Source organism: Podarcis raffonei, chromosome 12 (assembly GCF_027172205.1).
Source record: "Podarcis raffonei isolate rPodRaf1 chromosome 12, rPodRaf1.pri, whole genome shotgun sequence".
NCBI lineage: Eukaryota > Metazoa > Chordata > Lepidosauria > Squamata > Lacertidae > Podarcis > Podarcis raffonei.
In genome coordinates, this window is record NC_070613.1 from 1,493,661 (window position 1) to 1,520,067 (window position 26,407).

A 26,407-nucleotide genomic window follows, 5' to 3' on the forward strand; every position below is an offset into this window, starting at 1 on the left:
TCCCCTTAAAACTCAAATGGCAAACCAAATTGCTAGCATACTTACAGTTCAGGGCCGTGTTCAGAAAGTGGGGGGGGGGATGAGTGTTCAGACCCCTGGACTCTCACTTGTGGGGTACCTCAGGGTTCTGTCCTCTCCCCCATGCTTTTCAACATCTACATGCAGCCGCTGGGAGAGATCATCAGGGGGTTTGGGCTGGGTGTCCATCAGTATGCGGATGATACCCAGCTCTACCTCTCTTTCAAATTGGAAGCAGTGAAGGCGGTGAAGTTCCTGTGTGAGTGTCTGGAGGCGGTTGGAGGATGGATGGCGGCTAACAGATTGAGGTTGAATCCTGAAAAGACAGAAGTACTGTTTTTGGGGGACAGGGAGCGGGTTGGTGTGGGGGATTCCCTGATCCTGAATGGGGTAACTGTGCCCCTGAAGGACCAGCTGCGCAGCCTGGGAGTCATTTTGGACTCACAGCTGTCCATGGAGGCGCAGGTCAATTCTGTGTCCAGGGCAGCTGTTTATCAGCTCCATCTGGTACGCAGGATGAGACCCTCCCTGCCCGCAGATTGTCTCGCCAGAGTGGTGCATGCTCTGGTTATCTCTCGCTTGGACTACTGCAATGCGCTCTATGTGGGGCTACCTTTGAAGGTGACCCGGGAACTACAACTAATCCACAGTGCAGCAGCTAGACTGGTGACTGAGAGCAGCTGCCGAGACCATATAACACCGGTCTTGAAAGACCTACACTGGCTCCAAGTACGTTTCTGAGCACAATTCAAAGTGTTGGTGCTGACCTTTAAAGCCCTAAACGGTCTCGGCCCAGGATACCTGAAGGAGCATCTCTACCTCCATCATTCTGCCCGGACACTGAGGTCCAGCTCCGAGGGCCTTCTGGTGGTTCTCTCACTGCGAGAAGCTAAGTTACAGGGAACCAGGCAGAGGGCCTTCTCGGTAGTGGCGCCCACCCTGTGGAACACCCTCCCACCAGATGTCAAAGAGAAAAATAACTACCAAACTTTTAGAAGACATCTGAAGGCAGCCCTCTTTAGGGAAGCTTTTAATGTTTAATAGGTTACTGTATTTTAGTGTTTTGTTGGAAGCCGCCCAGAGTGGCTGGGGAAACCCAGCCAGATGGGCGGGGTATAAATAATAAATTATTATTATTATTATTATTATTATTATTAGCAGCAAGGATAACCAGAGCAGTAAGAGGAAATACAATACAAGATGGTAATAAAGAATGGAAAGTAATCAAATAATATCTTAAAGATTACTGTGATAACAAAAGCTTTATGGCAGATAATAATAATATTTTATTTATATCCTGCCCACCCCAGCTGAAGCCGGGCTCAGAGCAGGTAACAACAGTATATCGAATGAGTCCTTTAATATAAGGAAATATTGGAGAAAACTAGAACCAAAAAGGAGAATGTGAGGTGTGTGGGGGCGAAGATTTAGGAAAGTGTAAAAAAATTTAAGTTCAAAATAGTACAATGAGTATAGTCGGAAGGCTTTTCTTTATCGTAAATAACATCATTTTCTATTCTTCAACTTTTTCTCTCTCTTTTCTTTCATTTATACTTTTTGTGTATTCATAATCTGTAATGTTTGAATGTAATGTTTTATATTGTATGTATTTTTAAAATTTCGGTATAATAAAGGTTTAAAAATTATCTAAAACAGGAAGATACCTGTTTCTCGAAGCTACCAGCATGACTTTGACCAAACTGCGGGAGGCAGTGGAAGACAGAGGTGCCTGGTGTGCTCTGGTCCAGGGGGCCACGAAGAGTTGGACATGACTAAACGACTAAACAACAACAACAAAAACAGGAAGAGGGGGGAGGGACCTGCAAGGAATGCAGGGAAGGAAGGATCTCTCAGGGTGGAAAAAGGATCTCTCAGGGTGGGGAAAAGAGGGGGGCACCCAGGGGAGAGCTGGGGGAGCCTGCTTTCTATGGGTTGATAAATGATATGATATATATGATACAAAGGTGATAAAGGGTATTTTTAGTTATTCTCCCCCCTTCTCTTTTTTATACACTTGTGTTTTGTAAGGGTTGTTTAATAATTTTTCCTTTTTTCCTTTTTGGTTGTCCCTCAGTGTGAATTCTTTGATGGGAAGTGAGATGGATCCCCTGACTGAAGCTCTTCCCACATTCGAAGCACTGATAGGGTTTCTCCCCTGTATGAATTCTTTGATGGGAAGTGAGATTGGTGCTTTCACTGAAGCTCTTTCCACATTCGAAGCAGTGATAGGGTTTCTCCCCTGTATGAATTCTTTGATGGGAAGTGAGATATGCACTTTGACTGAAGCTCTTCCCACATTCGAAGCACTGATAGGGTTTCTCCCCTGTATGAATTCTTTGATGGGAAGTGAGACGGTCCTTCCGATTGAACCTCATCCCACATTCCAAGCACTGATAGGGTTTCTCCCCTGTATGAATTCTTTGATGGGAAGTGAGATTGGTGCTTTCACTGAAGCTCTTCCCACATTCGAAGCACTGATAGGGTTTCTCCCCTGTATGAATTCTTTGATGGGAAGTGAGATATGCACTTTGACTGAAGCTCTTCCCACATTCGAAGCACTGATAGGGTTTCTCCCCTGTATGAATTCTTTGATGGGAAGTGAGATATGCACTTTGACTGAAGCTCTTCCCACATTCGAAGCACTGATAGGGTTTCTCTCCTGTATGAATTCTTTGATGGGAAGTGAGACGGTCCTTCCGATTGAACCTCATCCCACATTCCAAGCACTGATAGGGTTTCTCCCCTGTATGAATTCTTTGATGGAAAGTGAAAGCATCCTTCCGACTGAAGCTTTTTCCACATTCCAAGCACTGATAGGGTTTCTCCCCTGTATGAATTCTATGATGGGAAGTGAGACGGTCCTTCCGAGTGAAGCTCTTTCCACATTCCAAGCATGGATAGGGATTCTCCCCTGTGTGAATCATTTGGTGGGAAGTGAGCTTTGTCTTCCAGCTGAACCTCTTTCCACACTCCAAGCACTCATATGGTTTCTCCCCTGTATGGAATCTTTCATGGGACACGGGACCAGCTCTGTGAGTGAAGCTCTTTCCGCATTCCATACACTGATACGGTTTCTCCCCTGCATGAATTCTATGATGGGAAGTGAGACTGTCCTTCCGAGTGAAACTCTTTCCACATTCTTTGCACTGATACAATTTCTCCCTACTCTTTGTTCTTTCGTGTGAAGTGAAGCTATTCCTCCTAACGAAGCTCTTTCTTTGACGGGAGGTGGACTGGGAGCTCTGATGGATGTTCTCTCCACACTCTGAATATTTATATGACTTCTCTGCTATGTGGATTCTGTTCTGGTCCCCCTTGTTCTTCCCTTCCAATTCATCACCATCTGCAATGAAGAGAAAAGCTAATTAGAACCTCAAAAAGAAATGGCGCTCCAGAATATTGAACAAAGTCCCCCCCTCACTGTGAGACTTGAGAGTGCTCTGTTTCAGCCTCAAGCAGACATCCTTGGAGTCTAACTTAATGTCATTGTTGATGTGTGGCATCTTTGACCCCCCCAGCATTTCTGGCGAATTAGGAAAATGGTCAGAATCATCAAATTTTCCAACGACCCCCAAACCCGTGCAAAGCTCATAGATATTAAAAGGACATACAGAAACATGATTCATTGCAAGAAACAGCAGCATATCCTTGAGGCTTGGTCCACTCTTCGTTCGGCTGTAGAGAGGCATGACTCCCGCTCCTTCTGGCGCTTAGTTAGACCTTCGGCACCACTCAATTCAGCTACCCAGATTTCCGCTGATGAATGGATTGCCTATTATTCAACCAGTTTCGCTTCTCCAAATCATTTTACAGATCTCCTTCACCCCCCGCCGGACTTCTGTTCCTGTTCTCTTAGTCCCACTTCTCCAATAAACTTTACCTCAACTCGCATCTTCAACATCATAATGTCCATGCGAAGGAATAAGGCCCCCGGCCCAGACATGGTCCCGTTGGACCTTTTCCTGACTGATCCTCTTTGGTGGAGCGAACAGCTGACTCCTGTATTCACCGCTATCTCTTCCGCCCTAGACATCCCCGACTCTTGGAGAGAAGCTATAATAGTTCCGATCTTCAAAGGCGGCCAGCCAAACATCCCTAGGAACTATCGCCCCATCAGTTTATTATCTATTCCGGGGAAAATATTTGCCGCTGTACTACTGGAAGAACTTCTTTCATGGGTCCACGAGAGGAACATTCTACCGCCAGAACAGATTGGCTTCCGAAAGTCAGCATCAACCATGGACCACTGTCTAACTCTTTATCACCTTGCCAGTAAATACACTGCACCAAGGCAAGGCCACCTATTTGTCGCTTTCATGGACCTGGAGGCCGCCTTTGATTCCATTCCTAGGCAGAGATTATGGTCCAAACTTGCCCATCTGGGAATTGATCCGCACCTCCTCTCCCTAATTATTTCCCTTTATTCAAACACCACAGCTTGCGTCCGAAGTGGTCCCAACGGCTCCCTTACCACTCCATTCCCAACGGCCAAGGGCGTCCGACAAGGTTGTCTCTTGGCCCCTTTACTGTTTAATCTCTATCTTCATGATGCAATTTCCCCTTTGAAGCTAGCAACTAAGTATCCTCCTCACTTAACAGGTCACCCCGTTGCTTCCCTTTTCTATGCAGATGATGCCGTCATCTTATCCAGAACAGCTGCGGACCTAGCAAATGCAGTTAATGCATTTATCGCCTATTGTAAGGCGGAAGCTCTTAATATTAATTATAAAAAATCGAAAGTTCTTCACTTCACTCATTCCCGCAAACTCAAGCTGGAGCCGCTTAAGATCACAGGTGGCTGCTTAGAAAAGGTAAAAGCCTTTAAATATCTAGGCTTAATATTCACTTATAATCTCTCCTGGACCACCCATCTACAATCTGCCTTTTTCGCCGCAACCACGACCTCCAATGCCATTGTCCGATTTTACCACCAGAAGGGCGGCAAACACCTTCCAGCAGCAATTCAAATATTTAATGCCAAAGTTGTTCCTAAATTATTATATGGCTGTGAAGTATGGACTACAGCAATATCAAGTAACTTGGATCGCCCACTTCATATGTTTCTGAGATCTCTTTCCGGTGTCCCGAGATGCGTCTCAGGTGCAGCCCTACGACTTGAGTTCGCTCAGCCCTCAATTGTAAAATGAGCATGGTGTCGAGCCATTTCCTATAGCTCCCACCTACTAGCATCGGATGCTCAAATTAGAGGTGGTTTTTCCAATCTGATCCTAAGAGATATCAATAATTCCCCTTGGAAAACTACAATTAACCTCAAACTCCGCTTTCTTTACAATCTGAATTGCAAAACTGTTCTTAAATTAGAGTGTATTAGTCCGGCGGCCCTACCTTCAATTAAAAAGAAGCTACAGCAACTTGACTTCTCTAACACAGCTGCCGATGCAAGAGGGCCGTGTTCAGGCCTAGCCCTAGCTATTCCTCCCCCTGAAGGAATCCCTCTATACTGTTTCACAATTTCTTCGGAGGCTAAACAAAGGGCCTTTACCTGTGCCCGTCTCAACTGTTTTCCTACAGCAGTTCTGTCGGGTCGTTATTCCAGAGTCCCCATCGCAAACAGAACATGCACCTGTAATGACACGGCTCTGGAGACTATGGAACATGTAATGCTCTTCTGTCCCAACTGGACAGATGAAAGATCTCGGTTTTTAACTCCTCTCATGAACAAGCTTCATCTCCCAATCCAGCCCTGGATAGTGTCCCTTCTTTTGCAGGATTCTGATTGTTGGATCACCGAGATGACAGCTAACTTCCTGCTCAGTGTGATGAAGAGGAAAGCGGCACTAACTTCTTTTTAACACCACAGCTGCAGTCGATACGCTGCACAATCGAACGAAGTTCCAAGCAGCTTTATTGTACAAGGACAATGGAGCTAGGACAAATCTGAGGAGCTGAAGGACCCCTTTAACGATCCTCCTCCAGCCTCAGCAGTTTTTTGTCTTTTTGCTTTTGTACTATCGGTCACTTGATGTTTTAAATCCCCTGTTGCTTCGGTTATTTCTTTTTTTTTTTTTTTTCTCCCTTTAAGTATTCGCCCAGGACGATATCTACCTTTACCTCCCCACCCCCATTTTATGTTGTTATTTCTATGTATATCATGCTATGGCCACACGGCTAATGCAATAAAATCTATTGATTGATGTGTGGCATCTTTGACCCCCCCAGCATTTCTGCATTCCTGCGGGGCACCTGACTCCCTTGAAACCGGTGGGGCCACACTGCCAGCATACTGTGACAGGAGCGCAGATCACACAGAAGCATCAAATCCTGACCCTTCCCCCAGCAATGCACTGCCATGTTAGTGTAAGTCATGCAAACTCTGCATTGCTGCCCTGGACCCCAACCCCACTCAGAGCGAAGGGGACATGGTTCACATCCATTATTGAACAAAGTTAATAAATGCTTGTGATAGAGGAAGAACTGGAGAGAGTTAGGTGTGAGGCCTTACTATAGTTTTCACTGCCTTTGTTGATTGGTATTAACTGACATATTGCTTGGCCTTAATCTGGGATAGATTTTGTTTGGCTCAATCCTGGAATCCACTCCATCTCCAAGGTCAGTCAAATGCAGACAGAGCCAAAACAACAGACCTCACAGAAGTTATTTCAACTTCTCTAAAAGCTCTGAAGCCAATATTGAAGAAGGCCTGGGAGCTTCAGTCAAGTCTGGTCCTTGTTTAAAAAGGCATAACTAAATGGAGAACATTCAGAGAGGAAAGAGTTGATATCCCTCCATTCAGGGTTCACAGTGGGAATGTTAGAATCCCAGAAGCTGTTGGTCTCCCTCCAAACAGTGGAGGTTCAGGCAGGCAGGTGGAGGAGCCTGAAAAGGTGCTCCCCTTCTCCATCTCCATCTGCCTGTCTGCCTCCCCCCACCCCCAACCTGAACAAGCTCCAATATCTCTCCAGCTCCATCCATCCACGTCTGCATCGCCACTCTCCTGGAACTCACCAGATCTCTCGGAGGTCCCTGAGAGGGAACGCTCAGAGGTTGTGGGGAGGGATGCGGAAGACAACCTGACCAGGTCAACCGTCCATCTTCCCCCTTCCATCCTCGCTAGCTTTGCAGGATCCGTCTCTTTCATCCTTCCTAAGGAGTCGAGGAGCCTGGGAGAGAGGAAGAAGCAAAGGGAACCTCAGAGGCCCTGCAGGGATTCTCCTGCCCTAGATATTCTCCTGCCCCTGGAGAAGCACAAATGGGGCAGCCCCTTCCCAACAGAAGCCCTTTTCTAAACATCTCCAGTGGTTCCAATTTCACCTGGTTGCTCCTCACTCCACTTCCTAAGGCTGGCATGGTCTGCACAGTAGTGACCAGAGAGTAGATCCCATTGAACTCAGTGGGGCTTATGGACAGAACTTGGTGGCAAAACCAGTCACCACCCTGTCCCCAATCCTGAAAACTGCAACCCCAGAGCATGGGCAGAAAGTAGACAAGTAGCTATTACATGTGGGTGCCCCCATGCTAGGTGCTTTGTATGGAGAGCCCAGTTCACACTCTTTGAGCTCTCTCACTGCAAGCCAGGCAGATGTTGTGGCCCTATTTGCCTCTGTCAGGGGTTGCCTGGGGACCAAATCTGTATGTGGAAGCAGAGGAGCTGGTGATGCCACATTTCTGAAATATCATGAGACAAATACACCACTCCTCCTTGGATATTGTCTGTGTTTATACACAACCTTCGCAAGTCTCCAGTCTCAAAATGTGGCCCCCACCCTGGCATGGAAGCCATCAAAGTATAGATCTTCCACATGTCCTAAATCTGTAGTGTTCTTAAGAACACCAGGCATGTATACCCTTTATAAACTCCAGAGGTGAGCTTTACACTCCTCTTGTGACAAGATTCCCAAAGGCTGAGGGTAGCTTGAAAGAACTCGCCTATTTTGAGACTGCACCAATTTCCATTTCTTGTTTATCAAAACCCAAGACGCTCTGCTAGATTTTTCCAGAAGGTTTTACAAGTACCTATCAGGATGCTTAGAATTTTATTGCAGTCAGCCAAAAAGGATTTTATGCGTTCCATGTCCTCTGTTAATAGTACAAGCCACCCAGTGACTGATAATCCCTCCTCATAAGGTTGGGAGAAGGAGTCTTTTATCCTTGTTTAGCATTTCCTGAGGATAGATCTGAAATTTGCTTTCATATTAGTTCGTCTACTTGTTTAGCTTGAATAGGGAAGGGACATGTTTTGTTGCATCTGGGCCAGAGGAAGTGGTCCGGTTGTGCTGCTGCAGATGCAGAAGGGCTTTTCTTCTCCCTGTGCTCCTCCCATGTGCAAATGTTCCCATCTGGCTACAGCCTCTGTTAACAAATCTGATTTATCCCTCAATCTGAAGGGGGTTTCTTTGCATGCCCAGTTTTCCTTGACCCAAAGCTCCCTCCCTAAAAAGGAAGCAGCGCCTGGATCCAAAGGAAGAAGATAAGTCATGTCAGACTAACCTGATCTCGTTTTTTGACAGAATTACAAGCCTGGTAGATGAAGGGTACGCAGTGGATGTAGCCTACCTTGATTTCAGCAAGGCATTTGACAAGGTGCCCCATGATATTCTTGTAAAGAAGCTGGTAAAATGCGGTCTTGACTATGCTACCACTCAGTGGATTTGTAACTGGCTGACTGACCGAACCCAAAGGGTGCTCATCAATGGTTCCTCTTCATCCTGGAGAAGAGTGACTAGTGGGGTGCCACAGGGTTCTGTCTTGGGCCCGGTCTTATTCAACATCTTTATCAACGACTTGGATGATGGACTCAAGGGCATCCTGATCAAATTTGCAGATGACACCAAACTGGGAGGGGTGGCTAACACCCCAGAGGACAGGGTCACACTTCAAAATGACCTTGACAGATTAGAGAACTGGGCCAAAACAAACAAGATGAACTTTAACAGGGAGAAATGTAAAGTATTGCACTTGGGCAAAAAAATGAGAGGCACAAATACAAGATGGGTGACACCTGGCTTGAGAGCAGTACATGTGAAAAGGATCTAGGAGTCTTGGTTGACCACAAACTTGACATGAGCCAACAGTGTGACGCAGCAGCTAAAAAAGCCAATGCAATTCTGGGCTGCATCAATAGGAGTATAGCATCTAGATCAAGGGAAGTAATAGTGCCACTGTATTCTGCTCTGGTCAGACCTCACCTGGAGTACTGTGTCCAGTTCTGGGCACCACAGTTCAAGAAGGACACTGACAAACTGGAACGTGTCCAGAGGAGGGCAACCAAAATGGTCAAAGGCCTGGAAACGATGCCTTATGAGGAACGGCTAAGGGAGCTGGGCATGTTTAGCCTGGAGAAGAGGAGGTTAAGGGGTGATATGATAGCCATGTTCAAATATATAAAAGGATGTCACATAGAGGAGGGAGAAAGGTTGTTTTCTGCTGCTCCAGAGAAGCGGACACGGAGCAATGGATCCAAACTACAGGAAAGAAGATTCCACCTCAACATTAGGAAGAACTTCCTGACAGTAAGAGCTGTTCGACAGTGGAATTTGCTGCCAAGGAGTGTGGTGGAGTCTCCTTCTTTGGAGGTCTTTAAGCAGAGGCTTGACAACCATATGTCAGGAGTGCTCTGATGGTGTTTCCTGCTTGGCAGGGGGTTGGACTCGATGGCCCTTGTGGTCTCTTCCAACTCTATGATTCTAAGAGAGCTGCAGACCTCATGCAAACTTGCCCCCTCCCTGGCTTGGCAGAGAGGACAAGGGGGGACCCTCTGCTTCCTGACTTGGAGGTCTCCCCCCACCAGGCATGATCAGAACATGACCCCCATGTATCCTCCCTGCACCCCTGGGACCCCCTTCTTCCTCGGACACTCTAAGGGGGACAAGAAAGGAGACTCGCCAGATTCCAGGAGGGACACGGAGGAGGCTTTTGCAAAGGAGAGAGAAGAAAGCAATCTCCTCTCTGCCTGTAGGAAGGGATGTGGGAGGGAGGGAATTTAGCCATGGAGGACCTTCTTGGTTTCTGTTTCTGCCACTGTGCAGTGCTTGGAGTCACAAGACTCTGTTTTGCATACCAGACATTCCAGGCTGCTGGAAGTCTCACGGAAGACGGATCTGATGTTACTGGTTTCCTGTTCCTTTGTCTTCCAGTTGTCTCTCTCCCTTCACAGAGAGAGGATGTTTCTTTTTCTGTCTGCGTAGCTAGAAATAAAACTCTTTGCAATGTAGCTCGTATTTCTCGTCCCTTCCGCATGCTGCTTTGATACTCTGCTGAATGGGGAACGTGCCTGGAGCCACCTCGAAGGCTCAGGTTGTTAATCATCGTCGGAGGACTCGGCAGGAGGATGAGCTTTTCCAGCTCGATCGTAGCGGAGATTCCGACAGACCTTGCCTTCTCTTGCCCTCCACTTCTGTCACCAAACCGTGGTAACTTTGTTGTTTTGAAATCCGGAGAGACAAGTGATATTCCGCATGCTAAAGGACTTTCAATGAGACAAACTTACCACGGTTTGGTGACCTAAATGGTGTCACGAACAGGATGGAGACAGTAACTCAAATATCAGCAGACACTTGTTATTACTCAGTCTTGGATTTGGCAAACTGTTTTTTTTACAATACCTTTGACCAAAGAGAGTAGAGCTAGATTTGAGGGAAACAATATACGTTCACCCAATCGCCCCAGGGACTTCACAATGCCCCAGCAATAGCACATTCTTATGTAACAAAGATGTTAGATGATCTGGGGCCTGAAGATAGACCCCATGAAACTTCTTATGTAGATGACATCCTGGTGGTGGCTAAAACAATGGAAGAGATAGAAGAAAGAACCAGGAGAGTGCTGGAATTAATAAGGGACACTGGGTTTCAAGTAAACCTGGGAAAGGCTCAGATTGCAAAACAACTGTCAGGTAAAATATTTGGGAATTTGGCTAGAAAGTGGAGGCAGAGTAACTGAAGAAAATACAATAAAAAGCTTATGTAATATAGGTGATCCCAAAAATCTAAAGGAATTAAGGATGTTGCTTGGAGCTTTTGGATTTGTGTGATCCCATGTTCCAGCTTATGCAGAGTTAACTAAACCGATGTACCGGGTTCTGAAAAAGGGAGTGGAATGGAAATGCAACGGGCAATGTAAAAAAAAAAACAAAAAAAAAATTTGAAGAATTAAAATTGTGGGTAAAAAGAAGCATAAAACTTTGGCAGCCTAAAAATGAACTAATGTTTTACATATGTCCTTATTGGACAAATGAGACCGTGGCAGCAGGACTGTATCAAAAAAATGAAGAGAAAAAATTGCAGCCCATAGCTTATGCAAGTAGACTGTTGGAGGACCCTGAAAAGAAATACAATGAGTGCGAAAAAGCAACAGCCACAGTCATGTGGGCTCCAGAGGAGTGGGAGTATTTAATAGGAATATCCCCAGTTACGGTACAAAGTACTCATGGGGTGCTAAAACACATATTACAAGGGAAAATGCCAGGTGTCAGCTCAACAAAAATAAATCAGTGGACAGTATTCTTGAATCAAAAGGGTGTGGGACATATCCTGATTTGAAGTTAGCAGTAATAAGAGACACCGGGCACCATATGTGCATAGAAGAAAATGTGGACTTGAAAGGAAGAAAAATAGGATTAGATCAGCTAAGCATAGGGTAAGATGTGTTCTTTACTGATGGAGGCTCATGGTATGAAACAGGAATGAGACAAACAGCTTGGGCATGGTTTAATCCCACACGGCAAAAAGAGAAAATGGGATTAGTAGAAAATTCGTTTGGAGCACAAGAGGCTGAGGTTCAGGCTGCCTTAGAAGTTTTGATGTTCCTAAAAAAACATCAAGAGAGTGAGAGTGAGACATATATAGTAATGGGCAGTGAATATGTATATAGAGGAGTAACAGAATATTTGAATTTGGGGGCAAAAGGTGAATTTAAAAACACTGATAGAAATGAATTGAAAACACAAAGTGCAATGGAAACAGACATGGGGATTGTTAAAAGAAAATGAGAAGGAAAAAAATTTGCTTGGATAAAAGCACACCCCAAAGAAGTAACAAATTGGTTACAGGAAGGGAACCAATATGCAGATCAGCTAGTGAAGAAAACAAAACAAGAAGTAAAAATGCTAAAAGAAAGGCAAGATCATACTCATCAGTACCAGCTTGTGTTAATGGCTATAAGAAGCAGTCCAATGGGAAAATATGGGTACAGTCCATATGAGATTCTGCATGGAAACAGAATGAATTTAGGATTCCCTAATGAATTTGAAGAAAGTAGTGAGGAACAGTGGATGGAAATCCTAAAACAAAGGGGAAAGTACAGAGAACTTATAAAAGAAATGTTACAGGTGGAGGAACAGATTAAACCACAACTCAGTAATAAAATGATATCCATTGGAAGTGAAGTAGAGTATTTACATTTGGGACCAAAAGAGCATGCCTTGAGACCAAAGTGGAAAGGTCCATTTGTGGTCATGGATTCTATTTACCCTGTAAGTTATTTGATTAACATGGGAGAAAAACAGAAATGGGTACACCGGAATCAGATAAAATTGTGGAAAGCCGCACAAGCGTAACTGTGCTTTATCTTTACAGGAATGGAGTGGCTGATATATGCATTTGGAATTGTGTTATTTTTATTGATCCTTGGACTACTATATCAGTGTGAAGGTGACAAGTGTGGAATACTAATACCCTACGCTGGAGCCGCAACCCCAGAGTCGGCCACGACTGGACCTAATGGTCAGGAATCCCTTTACCTTTACCTTTACGCTGGACAGCAACAGGAAGAAATTGAGTTAAAACAAATTTTGAACAAGAAAATGTTATGGGCAGGCCCACACGCATAGAACCTTTAAAAGTGATTGGAACCTTAAAGGAAGCCAAAATGATTTCAAATTCACACTGCAGCGGAAGGATAATAGGACTATTCCTATTAATAAGCATGGTAGGCTGGTGTCCATTTGTGGAAGAAAACGAAACTTATGTGAATGCAAATGCATTATAGTTCTAGAAGATGACCAACAGGACAATGTAACTTTTTGGTACAATAAAACACAAAAGCTTTTGGAGCAGGGTGTAGGTCTAACAATACAGCCATGCTCACAATACATAAGTGAATTGACATTGTCGGAAGACTAGGTTTGTGGTTTAACTGGATAAAAAGTTTGAGTATAATTTAGATGCCAATTGGATAAAAAGTTTTAGTAATTTAATAAAAAGGTATGAAAAATATGAGAACCCAGAGACTATAGAAACCCGGCTACTGGATGGAAACCTCATCATGGTGACCCCCACAGTAGAAGTAGCAACTTTAAAAAAGAGAGTTGGTAAATAAAACAGATAAAGAACCAGTTGTGAAGGTTCTGGTTTCTAAACAATGAAATCATAGCCTACCAGGATGGGAAAGACCACAATATAAACGCGCATTTATACATTCTAGATCTAATTGTACCAACTACAGTTTAATTGCAATGCAAACAGTTTTATGGTATTCTGGCAGGGTAGGAGTCAGCTCATTTTGACTGGCAACCCTGCGGAATCATCCTATCCCTATTTTGAAAGGAGAAATATGGGTAGCATGGGCTGTATAAACAATTTTGGGGAAGCTAGACCTGAATTGTGGGAAGTTTGGCTCAACGAAAATATAATTAATTGTACTGGTAAATGCATTCTTAAATTTAATTGTAGCATACATATACAAACGATCCTGATGCAAGGAATGTTGAAAAATAACACGGAAGGAAAATGTAAAGACCCCAATACTAACAAAGCACAAAAATTAGGGTATGCAGTGTTTCAGATAGCCAATGTAACCAAGGGCATTCGGAAAAACCCCCCCATCAATTATGAAACTATGGCATAAACCAGAGGAAGCCATAGTTAACCCAAAACTGCACAAGTGGAACGTTAAATTTAACATATTTCAATGTGTCCAAATATAAACCAAATTGTGTAAAATATACCAACCCCTTGCTAAAACTTATTAAAGGAAAAAGTGAAATTAGGAAAAGAAGTAAGAGAGATCCGATGGATACAATATTGGGGGGGGGGGACTGGAACTGGGGTGGGTGTGGCAAACTCTTGGGACATAGAGAAGAATGCCAACAAACTGCCCACATTACGAGGATTACAATGGAAAGTGTAAAAGATGATGGGGAATGATTTTGAATCTAGCTATCGGTTGCATATGTTGTCAGCAACTTTGGCAGAACAAGTCTCTGAACATTTGAATAAAACATTGTGGGCTGTAACAGATTCCCAAAACCAAACTTTAGAAGAAGTATCAAACACTGTGTCATCTTTAACAATACAGATGCTGCTACAAAGATGGAAGACCAGACTGGCGTTTCTCCTTCGGGAAGGGATGGGCGGCCTGGTGACTCCCAAGGCTATGGGCTTGTTTTCTAGTAGCAGAAGCTGCAGAGAAACTCCAGGATGGGGAACATCCTTGAAAGCTCACTCTGGGATCAGAGAGAGAAAAGTTGGCAGACCTGCCACCCAGAGCCCTCTCCCCCTTGCCCTGCCGCATCCCCTTCAGGACAAGACCTTGGAGTCCTTAAAGCGGAGACCTCTCCTCTAGCTCTCTCCTTTTCTCCACGGGGAGCAGCAGCCCAGAAGGAGCCCCAGGCGTTGCCCCTGCCCAGAGAGACCTGAGCTGATCTGGAGGAGGATCTGGCAGGGAGAAAGGCTCTGCCAGGAGCAAAGGAGGGCCTGGCAGGGGCTCCCCCATTGCAAGGGGGATTCTGGGCATGCCCTCCCCCCCGACCACTCCCAGAGAGACCTGAGCTGATCTGGAGGAGGATCTGGCAGGGAGAAAGGCTCTGCCAGGAGCAAAGGAGGGCCTGGCAGGGGCTCCCCCATTGCAAGGGGGATTCTGGGCATGCCCTCCCCCCCGACCACTCCCTCCCTCCCTCCCAAAGAGGAAGCAGCGCCTGGATGCAAAGGAAGAGCAGAGCTGCAGACCTCCTGGAAACTCGCCCCCTCCCTGGGGGCAGGACCCTCTTCTCCCAAACTTGGGGGGTCTCCCCCTGCAATTCAGAAGCAGAACACACACCCCTGCAGCTCTGGGACCCCCTTCTCCCCCAGACACCCCAAGGGGGAAGAGAGAGGAGGCTCACCGGATTATCCCCAGAAGGGAAACCGAGGCAGCTCGTGGAGGAGACCAGAGATGCCGGAAGGGACTGGGCACGGGGGGGGGGAGGAATCTGCTCTGGAGGACCTGCCCCCTGCTGTCTCTACTTCCTGTCCTCTCTAGGACCCCAGCTCTGTAGAACCCTTCGCAAGCTGAGCACAGCCGGCTCTCCGCTCTCCCTCCCTCCCCGAATCGGATGGTCCGGGGCATGTGCAGAGTTCTCTGTGATTCTCGGCTCAGAGGCCATCGAGGCAGCAGCCTCGTACCTGCCCCCAAATGGGTGGGGTATAAATAATAAACTAAAATTCTTCTTCTTCACCTGTTCACTAGCTAGCAGACTGAAAGTCTGTTGCAATATTAGGAGGGCACTTGAGAGCGACACCTGTCCCTTTGGAGCAAATGGCTCCGTTGGTAAAGCAGGAGACTCTGGATCCCAGGGTCGCGGGTTCGAGCCCCACGTGAGGCAAAAGATTCCTGCCTTGCAGGGGGTTGGACTGGATGACCCTCGGGGTCCCTTCCAACTCGACAATTCGAGGAGGAGGCGGGGAAATCGTCCCCTTTGTCGTATTTACTCCCCTTGCAACCCTGGGGGAAGGCAGAAACTCAGCAGGTGTAGCTTCTTTCCTTGCAGGGAGAGGAAGGGGCTGGCGGGGGAAACTTCTCCGGTGGGATTTTTGCCTGTCGCAAAGCCAGGGGGAGAGTTGCTTGGTATCTAAATAGAGGGATCTGGCAACTTCTCTTTCAGTGTATCTGAAGAAGTGTGCATGCACACGAAAGCTCATACCAAGAACTAACTTAGTTGCTCTTTAAGGTGCTACTGGAAGGAAATTTTTGTTTTGTTTTGGGTATCTAAGATTCCTGCATTGCGGGGGGTGGGACTAGATGTCCTTCGGGATCCAAACTACAGTTGTTTACTATTATTATTTTCAAACTATTTTTTCTTTTTAAAAGATCAGTGTAATTGAACAACACTAAATAATAATAATAATAATAATAATAATAATAAAACAAAAACTACTATATCATTATAAGAGTTAACAATTCCAATTCCATATATACTTATCTAATGTCTAGGTGATATTATTATCCCAAAACATAAATGTTGATTCTTAACCTACTGTATTTGGTATGAATGCATTCCAACCCTACAACTCTTTCTGATCATTTTATGATGGTCCCACCATAAGCCTTCAATTAATAAAGTCGCATTATGTCCTTGCTAATGGCCCCCAATTAAATATAGTGGATCCACCTCATGGTTTGCCCATTAAATGAATTTCTGCCATTGACCACAGCCTCTCCTGTGTGAGGGAAAACTTGGCGATTTAGAGTCTTGGGCCGAAGCTGAACAAGGAAGAAAAGTTTTATTTACCAAGAAAAAGCTGGTGTCAGGAGGCAGGTTCTTTCAGGCAGAAGTCAACTTATTGCTTCAACTTTGAGGAAGTCACGGAATTAAACCCAGAAGTCCATGCGCAGCTTTTCTCATGAGACCAGGGCGCTGCAGGATCTGATCTCTTTCCGCAGAGCCTGCAAGACAGAGTTGTTCCGCCTGGCCTTTCCCTCGGAATCAGTTTGATTCCCTCCCCCTCTTTCTTTTCTCCTTTCTCCTCCTGTGAAAATTTTAATCTTTTAAATTGTATTTTAATCAACTTGTTTTTATTATTGATTGTGAGCCACCCTGGCTGGGGAGGGCGGGGTATAAATAAAATATTATTATTATTATTATTATTATCCAGCTCCATTTGCCAAAAAGCCGTTGCTCCACTTCAGGCAGATATTCTGCTTTCCAGACATGGTGGTCAAATGTTTAACTCAATTTCTGCCGCTTCTTCCCTCTAGTTCCTTGACTAAGGTGTGACAGGTGTCACTCACCATTCAAGGCTCTGGAGGCAGCCCCACTTCCCTGGCAGATTCCCACTTGGGGGGTTCCTGAGCGAGGGGCCCTTTCCCTCCGCTCCCCCCTCTCTCAGGCCCTCCGGAGGGATTCCCAGTCACAGACCCAGGGGGTCCCCTTGTTCTGGGCTTGGGGGGGTCTTCTTCTCCTCAAATATCTCCCCCCCCCCAGAATGGAAGGAGACCCCGCTTCCGCCTGCCTCCCCATAGCTTCTCCCCTTGAACTCCCGCCTGACTCCTCTCCCCAGACCCTCCAGACAGATTCTCCTCCCCCCTCAGACCATCCCTCTCCCCCTTTCTCCCTCCCTCAGAAAAGGCTCCTTTCATTTTCCCGCCAAAAGTGCTGGCTCCGCCCCCCGCTGGCTTGGGAGCCAATCAGAGCGAGGCTCCAGCAGCCTCCTGGTGGGATTTCTGAGGGACTGAATCCACTGACTGGCCTGGCTCTGCTGTCCATCACAGGCCCAAACAAGGGGGGCATCTGGCAGCTTCCCAATACCGATATCTATATATCATCTACGTCTGTCAATTACCTATCTATTTTAAACTCTTAGGGTTTAGGATAATTTAAAATGACTGTGCAGGGTGCCAGAGCCCAATAATAATGATGATGATGATAATAAATAATTTATTATTTATACCCCGCCCATCTGGCGGGGCTTCCCAGCCACTCTGGGCGGCTTCCAACAAAATATTAATTTACAGTAATCTGTCAAACATTAAAAGCTTCCCTAAAGAGGGCTGCCTTCAGATGTCTTCTAAAAGTCTGGTAGTTTCCTAGCCACTACCCTCTGCCTGGTTCCCTGTGTTACGGAAGGGGGGGGGCATGTCTTCTTCACCTTCTTCTTCGCTACAATATATCCATTTATTCCCAATTGTCAATGTCAAAAGGGACTAAAATCTATAAAATCCATAGAAAATCAATGTGCCAATTTGCTCAATTTCTCTAGGACTCCATCACACCTCCCCTGCCCTCCATAATCCCTCAAGCAAAGTGTCAAGACCCTAATCCTGTCAAATCACTCTGCCAAGCCTTTCCTCCGGGCAATGCCAGGTGGCAGACTATGCATACATGGACCATTGTCTTCCCATCACCGGCACTCAGGAAGCGCTTATCTGCGCATATCTCCAGCTCTGCACATTCCCTCCTCCATATGTTAATCCGGTGTAACCCAACCTCTCCTTAATGTATTCATGATGTAACTGGGATGTATTTTGCACTGTATTCTGGGACATGGGGGGAGTTTCAAAAGTTCATGTCACCCCTTTCTCGCTGTTCAATCTCGCCTTGAACCTGTTGCGCAATAAACCTTGGATCTCTGCATCTTGCTCCTGTCTCCGGCTGAGCTCATTTTCTTCCGCAGGGACCCATGGACTTAGTCCGATGAGCTGGGTGGCAGAGTAGCCCCGCACCCAGATTTTAGCCGTAACACCTGTAACTTGGCTTCTCGCACTGAGGGAGCCCCCAGCGGACTTTTACTTGGAGGAGAGGCCCACGGATATGAATAAAGCAAAGTTATTATGAGGGCCAACCACACACACAAAATCTTAATGGTACACTCGGTGGAGTGGTGCCACCAATGGATAATTTAAAATGACTGTGCAGGCTGCCAGAGCCAAATAAATAATAAATAATAATAATAATAATAATAATAATAATAATAATAATTTATTTATTTATACCCCAATTGCTGGGGATCTCTCCCGCTCACCTCACCCTCCTCCCTCCTTGCGCAGCAGTGCTGTCCGTCTTCACACGTACGCCGTGCCTGGAGTCCTGCCTCAGGCGCCCGGCAGTCCTGCATTGTGGCTTCTCGGCGCCAGCCTCGGCCTTCTTGGTGGAATGGTGCCATCAGTTCCGGGGGGCCAGGAAGGTGGTGCTGGCCTACAACGGAGCCTCGCGGGGGTCTCCGTGGCAGAGCTGCTGCTGGACGCCAAGGGCACCAGCGCCTCCCTGCGCCTGCAGAGTGTGATCATTTGCCACTAGGGCACCTACATCTGCACCGTCTACCTGCCCCACCTGCATGCCCAGCAGGTGCTCGAGTTCAAGGTGGTGGGTGACTGAGTGACCGGGGGTCTCGCTTGCAGGGAGGATGGAGGGGAAGGGGAAAAGGGGGATCAGCTGCCCCCATTGAGCCAGCATCCTTTATTCTCACAGGGTCCAAATGCCGTCAAGGACCTAAGGATCCAGATAGACTGCTCCTGTGCCTGGAGGCTCCAAAAGAACATAGGGAGAGTGCTTAAACCTTGCAGTGGCCAAATAGCCCTGAGATACCTGCCTTGCAGATGACCCTTAGGTGCCTTCCTATTCTATAGTTCTATGATTATAAGAACCTAGGATAGACTACCTCTGCTCCTGGAAGTTCCATGGGAACAGACAAAGAGCCTGAGGCATCCAGTCCGGCCTCCTGTCCTTGCAGCGGCCAAATGCCCATAGGTAGTGCTTCCTGCCTCCTAAGGGGTTGGGCTGGATGACCCCTGGGGGTCCTTCCACCTCTACCATTCAAGCAATCCAGGGAGACTGCCCCTGGACTGGGAGGCTCCATAAGAAGAGCCAGCTGCTGGATCAAGCCCTGTCCTCTCCCTGCAGCGGCAGGGACCACCCTGCAGATGTCCTTCCCCCAGCCAGGATTTGAACCCAAGATCCACCCTCTCCCCTCCCAGCAGCTGGGAGTCTAAGCCTTGGCTGCCTGCAGCTCTCCTGGTTGTCAGCGGCTGGCGCTGCGCTCAATCCCTCTCCCCCCTCTCCACATGCAGAGCCCCCCCCAGTGAAGCTGCGCCTATGACGTTCTCAGTGCCCCCCGGCGCCTGTCCCCAGCCGGCCTGCGAGGTCTCCAGCTTCTACCCTCTGGGTGCCTTGGTTAGCTGGAAGCGGAGGAGGTCCGGCGCCCCCCAGGACACCTTCCTGGACATTGGGACTCGGGGCACCGCCAGGCCCCCAACGGCACCTTCAACTTCATCATCTTCGCCTGCCTGTTGCCCATCCTGACCGAGGACCACGGGGTCTCCTATGTCTGCCACATGGGCCACCCCGGGGTGGGTGAGGCGTCAAGGCGGCGGTTGTGCTTCATGTGGCAGCTGGGGGGGCCTCCGTGTGCATGTCTGCGCTTGTGGGTCTATGCGGGGGTCCCCTGGAGGCTGGGCAGTAGGGCCCAGAAGACCAGCTGCGGGTGCGATTCCTGACTCTCCTTTGCTGGAAACTTTGATGTGGAAGTTGGGTGGCTGCCTGTCCTGCAGAGACCGGTGGCTTTTTTGCCAGGAATCATGACAACGGAAATCAAGAAGACAAACAGACCATTTATTTATGTACGCCACAACTGCTGCCAGGATTCTAACTGCAAAAAATCGGAAAAGAGAAACCATCCCCTCAAAACTCAAATGGCAAACCAAATTGCTAGAATACATACAGTTAGCAAGGATAACCAGAGCAGTAAGAGGAAATACGATACAAGATGTTAATAAAGAATGGACAGTAATCAAAGAATACCTTAAAGTTTACTGTGATAACAAAAGCTTTGTGGCAGATATCAAATGAGTCTTGTAATATAAGGAAATATTGGAGAAAACTAGAACCAAAAAGGAGAATGTGAGGGGGGGGGGAGATTTAGGAAACTGTAAAAAATTTAGTTCAAAATAGTACAATGAGTATAGTCAGAAGGCTTTTCTTTATTGTAAATAACATCATTTCCTATTCTTTTTCTACTTCTTTTTTCTTTTTTCTCTTTTCTTTTTCCCCGTTCATTTATACTTTTTGTATATTCATAATCTGTAATGTTTGAATGTAATGTTTTATATTGTATGTCTTTTTAAGATTTCGGTATTATAAAGGTTTTAAAATTATATAAAACAGGAAGAGGGGGGAGGGGCCTGCAAGGAATGCAGGGAAGGATCTCTCAGGGTGGGAGATGGGGAAAAGAGGGGGGCACCCAGGGGAGAGCTGGGGGAGCCTGCCTTTCTATGTGCTGATAAATGATATGATACATATGATACAAAGGTGATAAAGGGTATTTTTAGTTATTCTGCCCCCTTCTCTTTTTTATACACTTGTGTTTTGTAAGGGTTGTTTAATAATTTTTCCTTTTGTCTTTTTCCTTTTTGTTTTCCCCTCTGTATGAATTCTTTGATGGGTTGTGAGATTGTCGCTTCGACTGAACCTCTTTCCACACTCATGACATTGAAAAGCTTTCTCCCCTGTATGAATTGTGTGATGGGAAGAGAGCTGAGACCCCTTCCTGAAAATCTTTCCACATTCGAAGCACTGATATGGTTTCTCCCCTGTATGAACTTTTTGATGCAAATTGAGACTGTGCCTGTGACTGAAGCTCTTTCCACATTCCAGGCATTGATATGGTTTCTCCTTTGTATGAATTCTTTGATGCGAAGAGAGATTGGAGCTCTGACTGAAGCTCTTTCCACATTCGAAGCACTGATAGGGTTTCTCCCCTGTATGAACTCTTTGATGGGAAGTGAGACTGTGCCTGAGACTGAAGCTCTTTCCACATTCCAGGCATTGATATGGTTTCTCCTTTGTATGAATTCTTTGACGGGAAATGAGATGATCCTTCCTGCTGAAGCTCTTTCCACATTCCAAGCACTGATAGGGTTTCTCCCCTGTATGAATTTTTTGATGGGAAGTCAGATGGTGGCTGTGACTGAAGCTCTTTCCACATTCCAAGCACTGATAGGGTTTCTCCCCTGTATGAATTCTTTGATGGGAAGTGAGATGTGCCCTTTTATTGAAGCTCTTCCCACATTCCAAGCACTGATATGGTTTCTCCCCTGTATGAATTCTGTGATGGGAAACAAGATTCACCCTCTGACTGAAGCTCTTTCCACACTCCAAGCACTGATGGAGTTTCTCATGTGTATGAATTGTTTGATGGGAAGTGAGATGATTTTTCCTACTGAAGCTCTTCCCACACTCCAAGCACTGATAGGGTTTATCTCCTGTAGGAATTCTTTGATGGGAAATGAGACTATCCTTCCAATTGAAGCTCTTTCTGCACTCTAAGCACTGATAAGGTTTCTCCTTTATATGAATTCCTTGATGGGAAGTGAGATGGTGACTGTGACTGAAGCTCTTTCCACATTCTTTGCAGTGATACAATTTCTCCCTACTCTTTGTTCTTTCGTGTGAAGTGAAGCTATCCCTCCTAACGAAGCTCTTTCTTTGATGGGAGGTGGACTGGGAGCTCTGACGGATGTTCTCTCCACACTCTGAATATTTATATGACTTCTCTGCTATGTGGATTCTGTTCTGGTCCCCCTTGTTCTTCCCTTCCAATTCTTCACCATCTGCAATGAAGAGAGAAGCTAATTAGAGCCTCGGAAAGAAATGGAGCTCCAGATTATTGAACAATGTTAATGAATGCTTGTGATAGAGGAAGAACTGAAGAAAGTTAGATTTGAGGCCTTACTATAGTTTTCACTGCCTTTGGTGGCTGGTATTAACTGACATTCTTAAGGAAACCTATCCATTCTTAAGGTAATCAGCTCTAAGTGCTCACTCGAAGGAGCTGAAGCTGAGACTCAACAATAATTAACTGACTTATTGCTTGGTTTTTACAGTAGTACCTCAGGTTACATACGCTTCAGGTTACATATGGTTCAGGTTACAGACTTCGCTAACCCAGAAATAGTACCTCAGGTTAAGAACTTTGCTTCAGGATGAGAACAGAAATCATGCTCTGGCAGCCCGGCAGCAGCAGGAGGCCCCATTAGCTGAAGTGGTACCTCAGGTTAAGAACAGTTTCAGGTTAAGAATGGACCTCCGGAATGAATTAAGTACTTAACCCGAGCTACCACTGTATCTGGAATAGATTTTGTTTGGCTCAATCATGTAATCCACTCCATCTCCGAAGTCAGTCAGCTCTTTGGTCAACCAAATACAGGCAGAAGCAAAAGCAAAAATAAAAACAAGAAACCTGACAGAAGTTACATCAACTTCCCTAAAAACTCTGAAGCCGACATTTAAGAAGGCCTTAGCAGTTCAGACAAGCCTGGTCATTGTTTAAAAAGGCATGAATAGACAAAGAACATTTACAGAGAAGACTATTGATATCCCTCCATTCAGGGATCATGGTGGGGATGTTAGAATCCCAGATGCTATTGGTCTCCATCCATATGTGGGATGTAATCCATTGGGAGCAGTCAAGTACAGCATTCCTTGTTTTGCTAGAGTGGACATGCAAGGGAATGTTTGGTCCAGCCAGTCGAAACTTCCTGTTCCTCCTGGCCTGGAGCACCCTTCCTTGCTGTGACTAGTGGGTGGGCATGACCTTTCCAGACGTGGTAAAAGGCCAAGTCACCCTGCCGCCTTTCTTTTTTCTCCCCTTTTTGTCCTGCCTGCTTCCTGCCTCACCTGCCTGGACTGTTGGCTGCCATAGCAGTTCCCCAGGTCATCTCCCATATGGGGTAAACCTGTTTGTACATGTTTGTAACTATAAGCCTTAAGCCTGCCTTCAGGGATCACACTGTGCTTGGCCTGATCATAAGTAAAACAACTTTTCATTACTTATGAATAAGACTGTGGTGTCTTTATTCTTTTAGGAGGGATTCAAAAGGGTCTTACCAGGAATATTAGAACATATCTCAATCTAGACAAGCCAGATTGAATTGCTAGTTGTCTTAAGAAACTCACACGAATTTGGAACTAGTTTTCTGCTGTGTAAAGGGGAATGCACTCTGCTAAGTGAAGAAACTTGCTAGCGCAAGTTAGGAAGGATATTAATTAACAATATATTCTCTCCTGCCACCCTCAACATTCGCACACCAAATAGTGGAGGTTCATCACATAGAGGTATATATGGAATTTCAAAACTGATCTTATGATCCAACGGGGAGTTTTACCAAGAGGGTCCATGATCCCATTATTCTCCTCCTTGACTTCCTTATGCAGAGCTCTCTGCTCAAGATCCTGCAACGTCCATGCCTCATCTATGAAACAAACAGCAACATCTTCACCTGCACATTCCCCATTAGCAGTTACCTCAATCTGGTTGGTCTAAATTTAAATTTATACGTAAATCACTTTGAACCCCTCTGCCATGTTCACGAGGAGACCAACTCTGTATTGTTTCATTGGTAACATAAGAGGAAAAATGACTATGACTCACACTTAATCTAATCGCAACGACCACAAGAGCTCCTGACTAGGCATTCAACTATGTGATGTTGAATGTTCTCTGTTCTCTCCTGTTTTTCCCTTTTTTGTTTCAGTTTAAACCAAATCATGAACCCAATAATGATGAGCCATATGTTATAGATCAGTGGTCAGCAAACTTTTTCAGCAGGGGGTCGGTCCACTGTCACTCAGACCTTGTGGGGGGCCGGACTATATTTTTTTTGGAGGGGGGGAATGAATGAATTCCCATGCCCCACAAATAACCCAGAGATGCATTTTAAATAAAAGGACACATTCTACTCATGTAAAAACACGCTGATTCCCAGACAATCTGTGGGCCGGATTGAGAAAGCGATTGGGCCACATCTGGCCCCTAGGCCTTAGGTTGCATACCCATGTTATAGATATTCCTGCAAATGTATTCTGCTATTTTGAGATGTACAAATGACATGAGAAGACTCAGTCTACATATTTGTATCATTTATTGGTCCTATGATACTTGTTTTTAAAAGCAAATAAAAGTTATACAAAAAGGAAAAAAGGGGCAACACACGGAGACCTCATCTGCGTTCAATCTGCAAAGCGGGATCAGGTTACTTTAAAGAGTCGTGGCTTCTAGTGCTGCGCGATGGATTGGTAAGCTGTCTGACATTGGTAGGGCATTCAGATCACAGCACTGGTTTTAGACATTTTGAGCTGCCAATATATCGCGGTGGCCAGGGAGCTGTGATGTATTCCTAGCTTAAATTGCCTGCAGATGACAAAGGTGCAGGCAGGCAGGCAGGTGGGTGGGTGGAGGAGCCCGGAAAGGTGCTCTCCTTCTCCATCTCCATCCGCCTGCCTATCTCCCCCCACCCCCAAACTGAGGAAGCCCCAATACCTCTCCAGCTCCATCCATCCATGTCCGCATCTCCACTCCCCTGGAACTCACCAGATCTCTCGGAGGTCCCTGGGAGGGAACGCTCAGAGGTTGTGGGGAGGGATGCGGGAGACAACCTGACCAGGTCAACCGTCCATCTTCCCCCTTCCATCCTCACTAGCTTTGCCGGATCCGTCTCGTTCATCCTTCCTGAGGAGTCAAGGAGCCAAAAGAAGCTTCAGGGTCCTGGAAGAGAGGAAGAAGGCCCTGCAGGGATTTTCATACAACTTAATTCCCTACTTAAAGGAAATTGGCAGGATAATAAAGCTGGGAAGTGGTTGGCATGTAAACTGTGTAATAGATCCTTTCTTATATACGTTATGTCCAAATAGAAGCTTTTTGTGTTCCACGCATGTACAAATAAATTTCATGTACCTCATGTAAATATGTACTGCAAGTAAAGGAGTTTTCTAACAAAGAAGGCTTTAAATTTGCTTTACAGTCATTTGCTACATGTGCTACTCCATGAGTAATCTATGTGATTAAGTGTCCTTGTGGGTTACTTATATGTAGGTCACACCATTAGACCCATCAAAGTAAGAATATCAGAACACCGTTCCAGAATCAGAAACAGTGTTGTTGACGCGCCTTTAGTGCAACATTTTATTCAAGCGTCACATTCAGATGAATATTTACCATTCTTTGTGATCTGGGCATATCAAGGACCTGTAGAACAAGCCAAAAAGATTCTTATGCAGAAAGAAACCAGATTTATTTTCCTGCTCGATTCTTTGCATCTCTCAGGTTTAAATACAGAAATAGATTATAGTTGTTTTCTATGAGCTATTCTTAACATCTTGATAAACCATTGATAATCTTAAAAATCGACGTTGAATATGGTGGTTTCAAGGGGGTCACTTTAAGAGAAAAAAAACTTTGCTGTAGATTGGTGCCACCTGTAACTAGAAACAGCAGCTGCATACAACAACTGTACTTTGCAAAGGCAGATGTGGAACATTACAAAGAAAAGTTCATCTTTTGCAAGTACTGCTCCTTAAAGTTGTTGCATTTGACATTTGTATTCGCAAAGACATACATGGAACACAAAAAGCTTCTATTTGGACATTATGTTTAAAAAAACTAAATAATTTGTAAATACGTGGAACACAAAAACTTCTATTTGGACATTATGTATATAAGAACTGATCTATTTGTATTTCCTGTTCTAAATGTTGGACTTTAATTGCTTCGCTTCCAGGCTTGATTATTGTAACTCGCTCTACGTGGGGCTGCCCTTGAGACTGACCCAGAAACTCCAGCGGCTGCAGAATGCCGTGGCGAGACTCCTTACGGGGTCCTCGCTGCGGGATCACATTCCCCCGGTGCTTTACCAACTGCACTGGCTCCCAGTGGAGTACAGGGTCAGGTTTAAGCTGCTGGTTTTG

General features: G+C 45.8%; 2 protein-coding genes across 3 annotated transcripts in view; both read right to left on the bottom strand.

The window, feature by feature from the left end:
- The window catches only part of LOC128424278 (zinc finger protein 883-like), a 48,451-nt gene extending 33,135 nt beyond the window's left edge, over positions 1 to 15,316 (bottom strand). The window contains exon 1 of one of the 2 annotated variants that reach the window (XM_053410281.1): positions 15,077 to 15,316. In XM_053410281.1, coding sequence (XP_053266256.1) covers positions 15,077 to 15,300 — 224 coding nt within the window. In that variant the 5' untranslated portion in view covers positions 15,301 to 15,316. The remainder of the gene's footprint in view (positions 1 to 15,076) is intronic. The other variant, XM_053410280.1, reaches the window with a different exon arrangement.
- Positions 1,979 to 25,222, bottom strand: LOC128424309 (zinc finger protein 665-like). The gene is made up of 4 exons (XM_053410336.1): positions 25,035 to 25,222; positions 23,830 to 23,916; positions 21,135 to 22,275; positions 1,979 to 3,144 (listed from the first exon to the last, which is right to left on the bottom strand). Exons 1-4 carry the CDS (start codon positions 25,165 to 25,167, stop codon positions 2,025 to 2,027), a joined length of 2,481 nt encoding a protein of 826 aa, XP_053266311.1. The 5' UTR covers positions 25,168 to 25,222; the 3' UTR covers positions 1,979 to 2,024.
- Between the last annotated feature and the right edge of the window lie 1,185 nt (positions 25,223 to 26,407).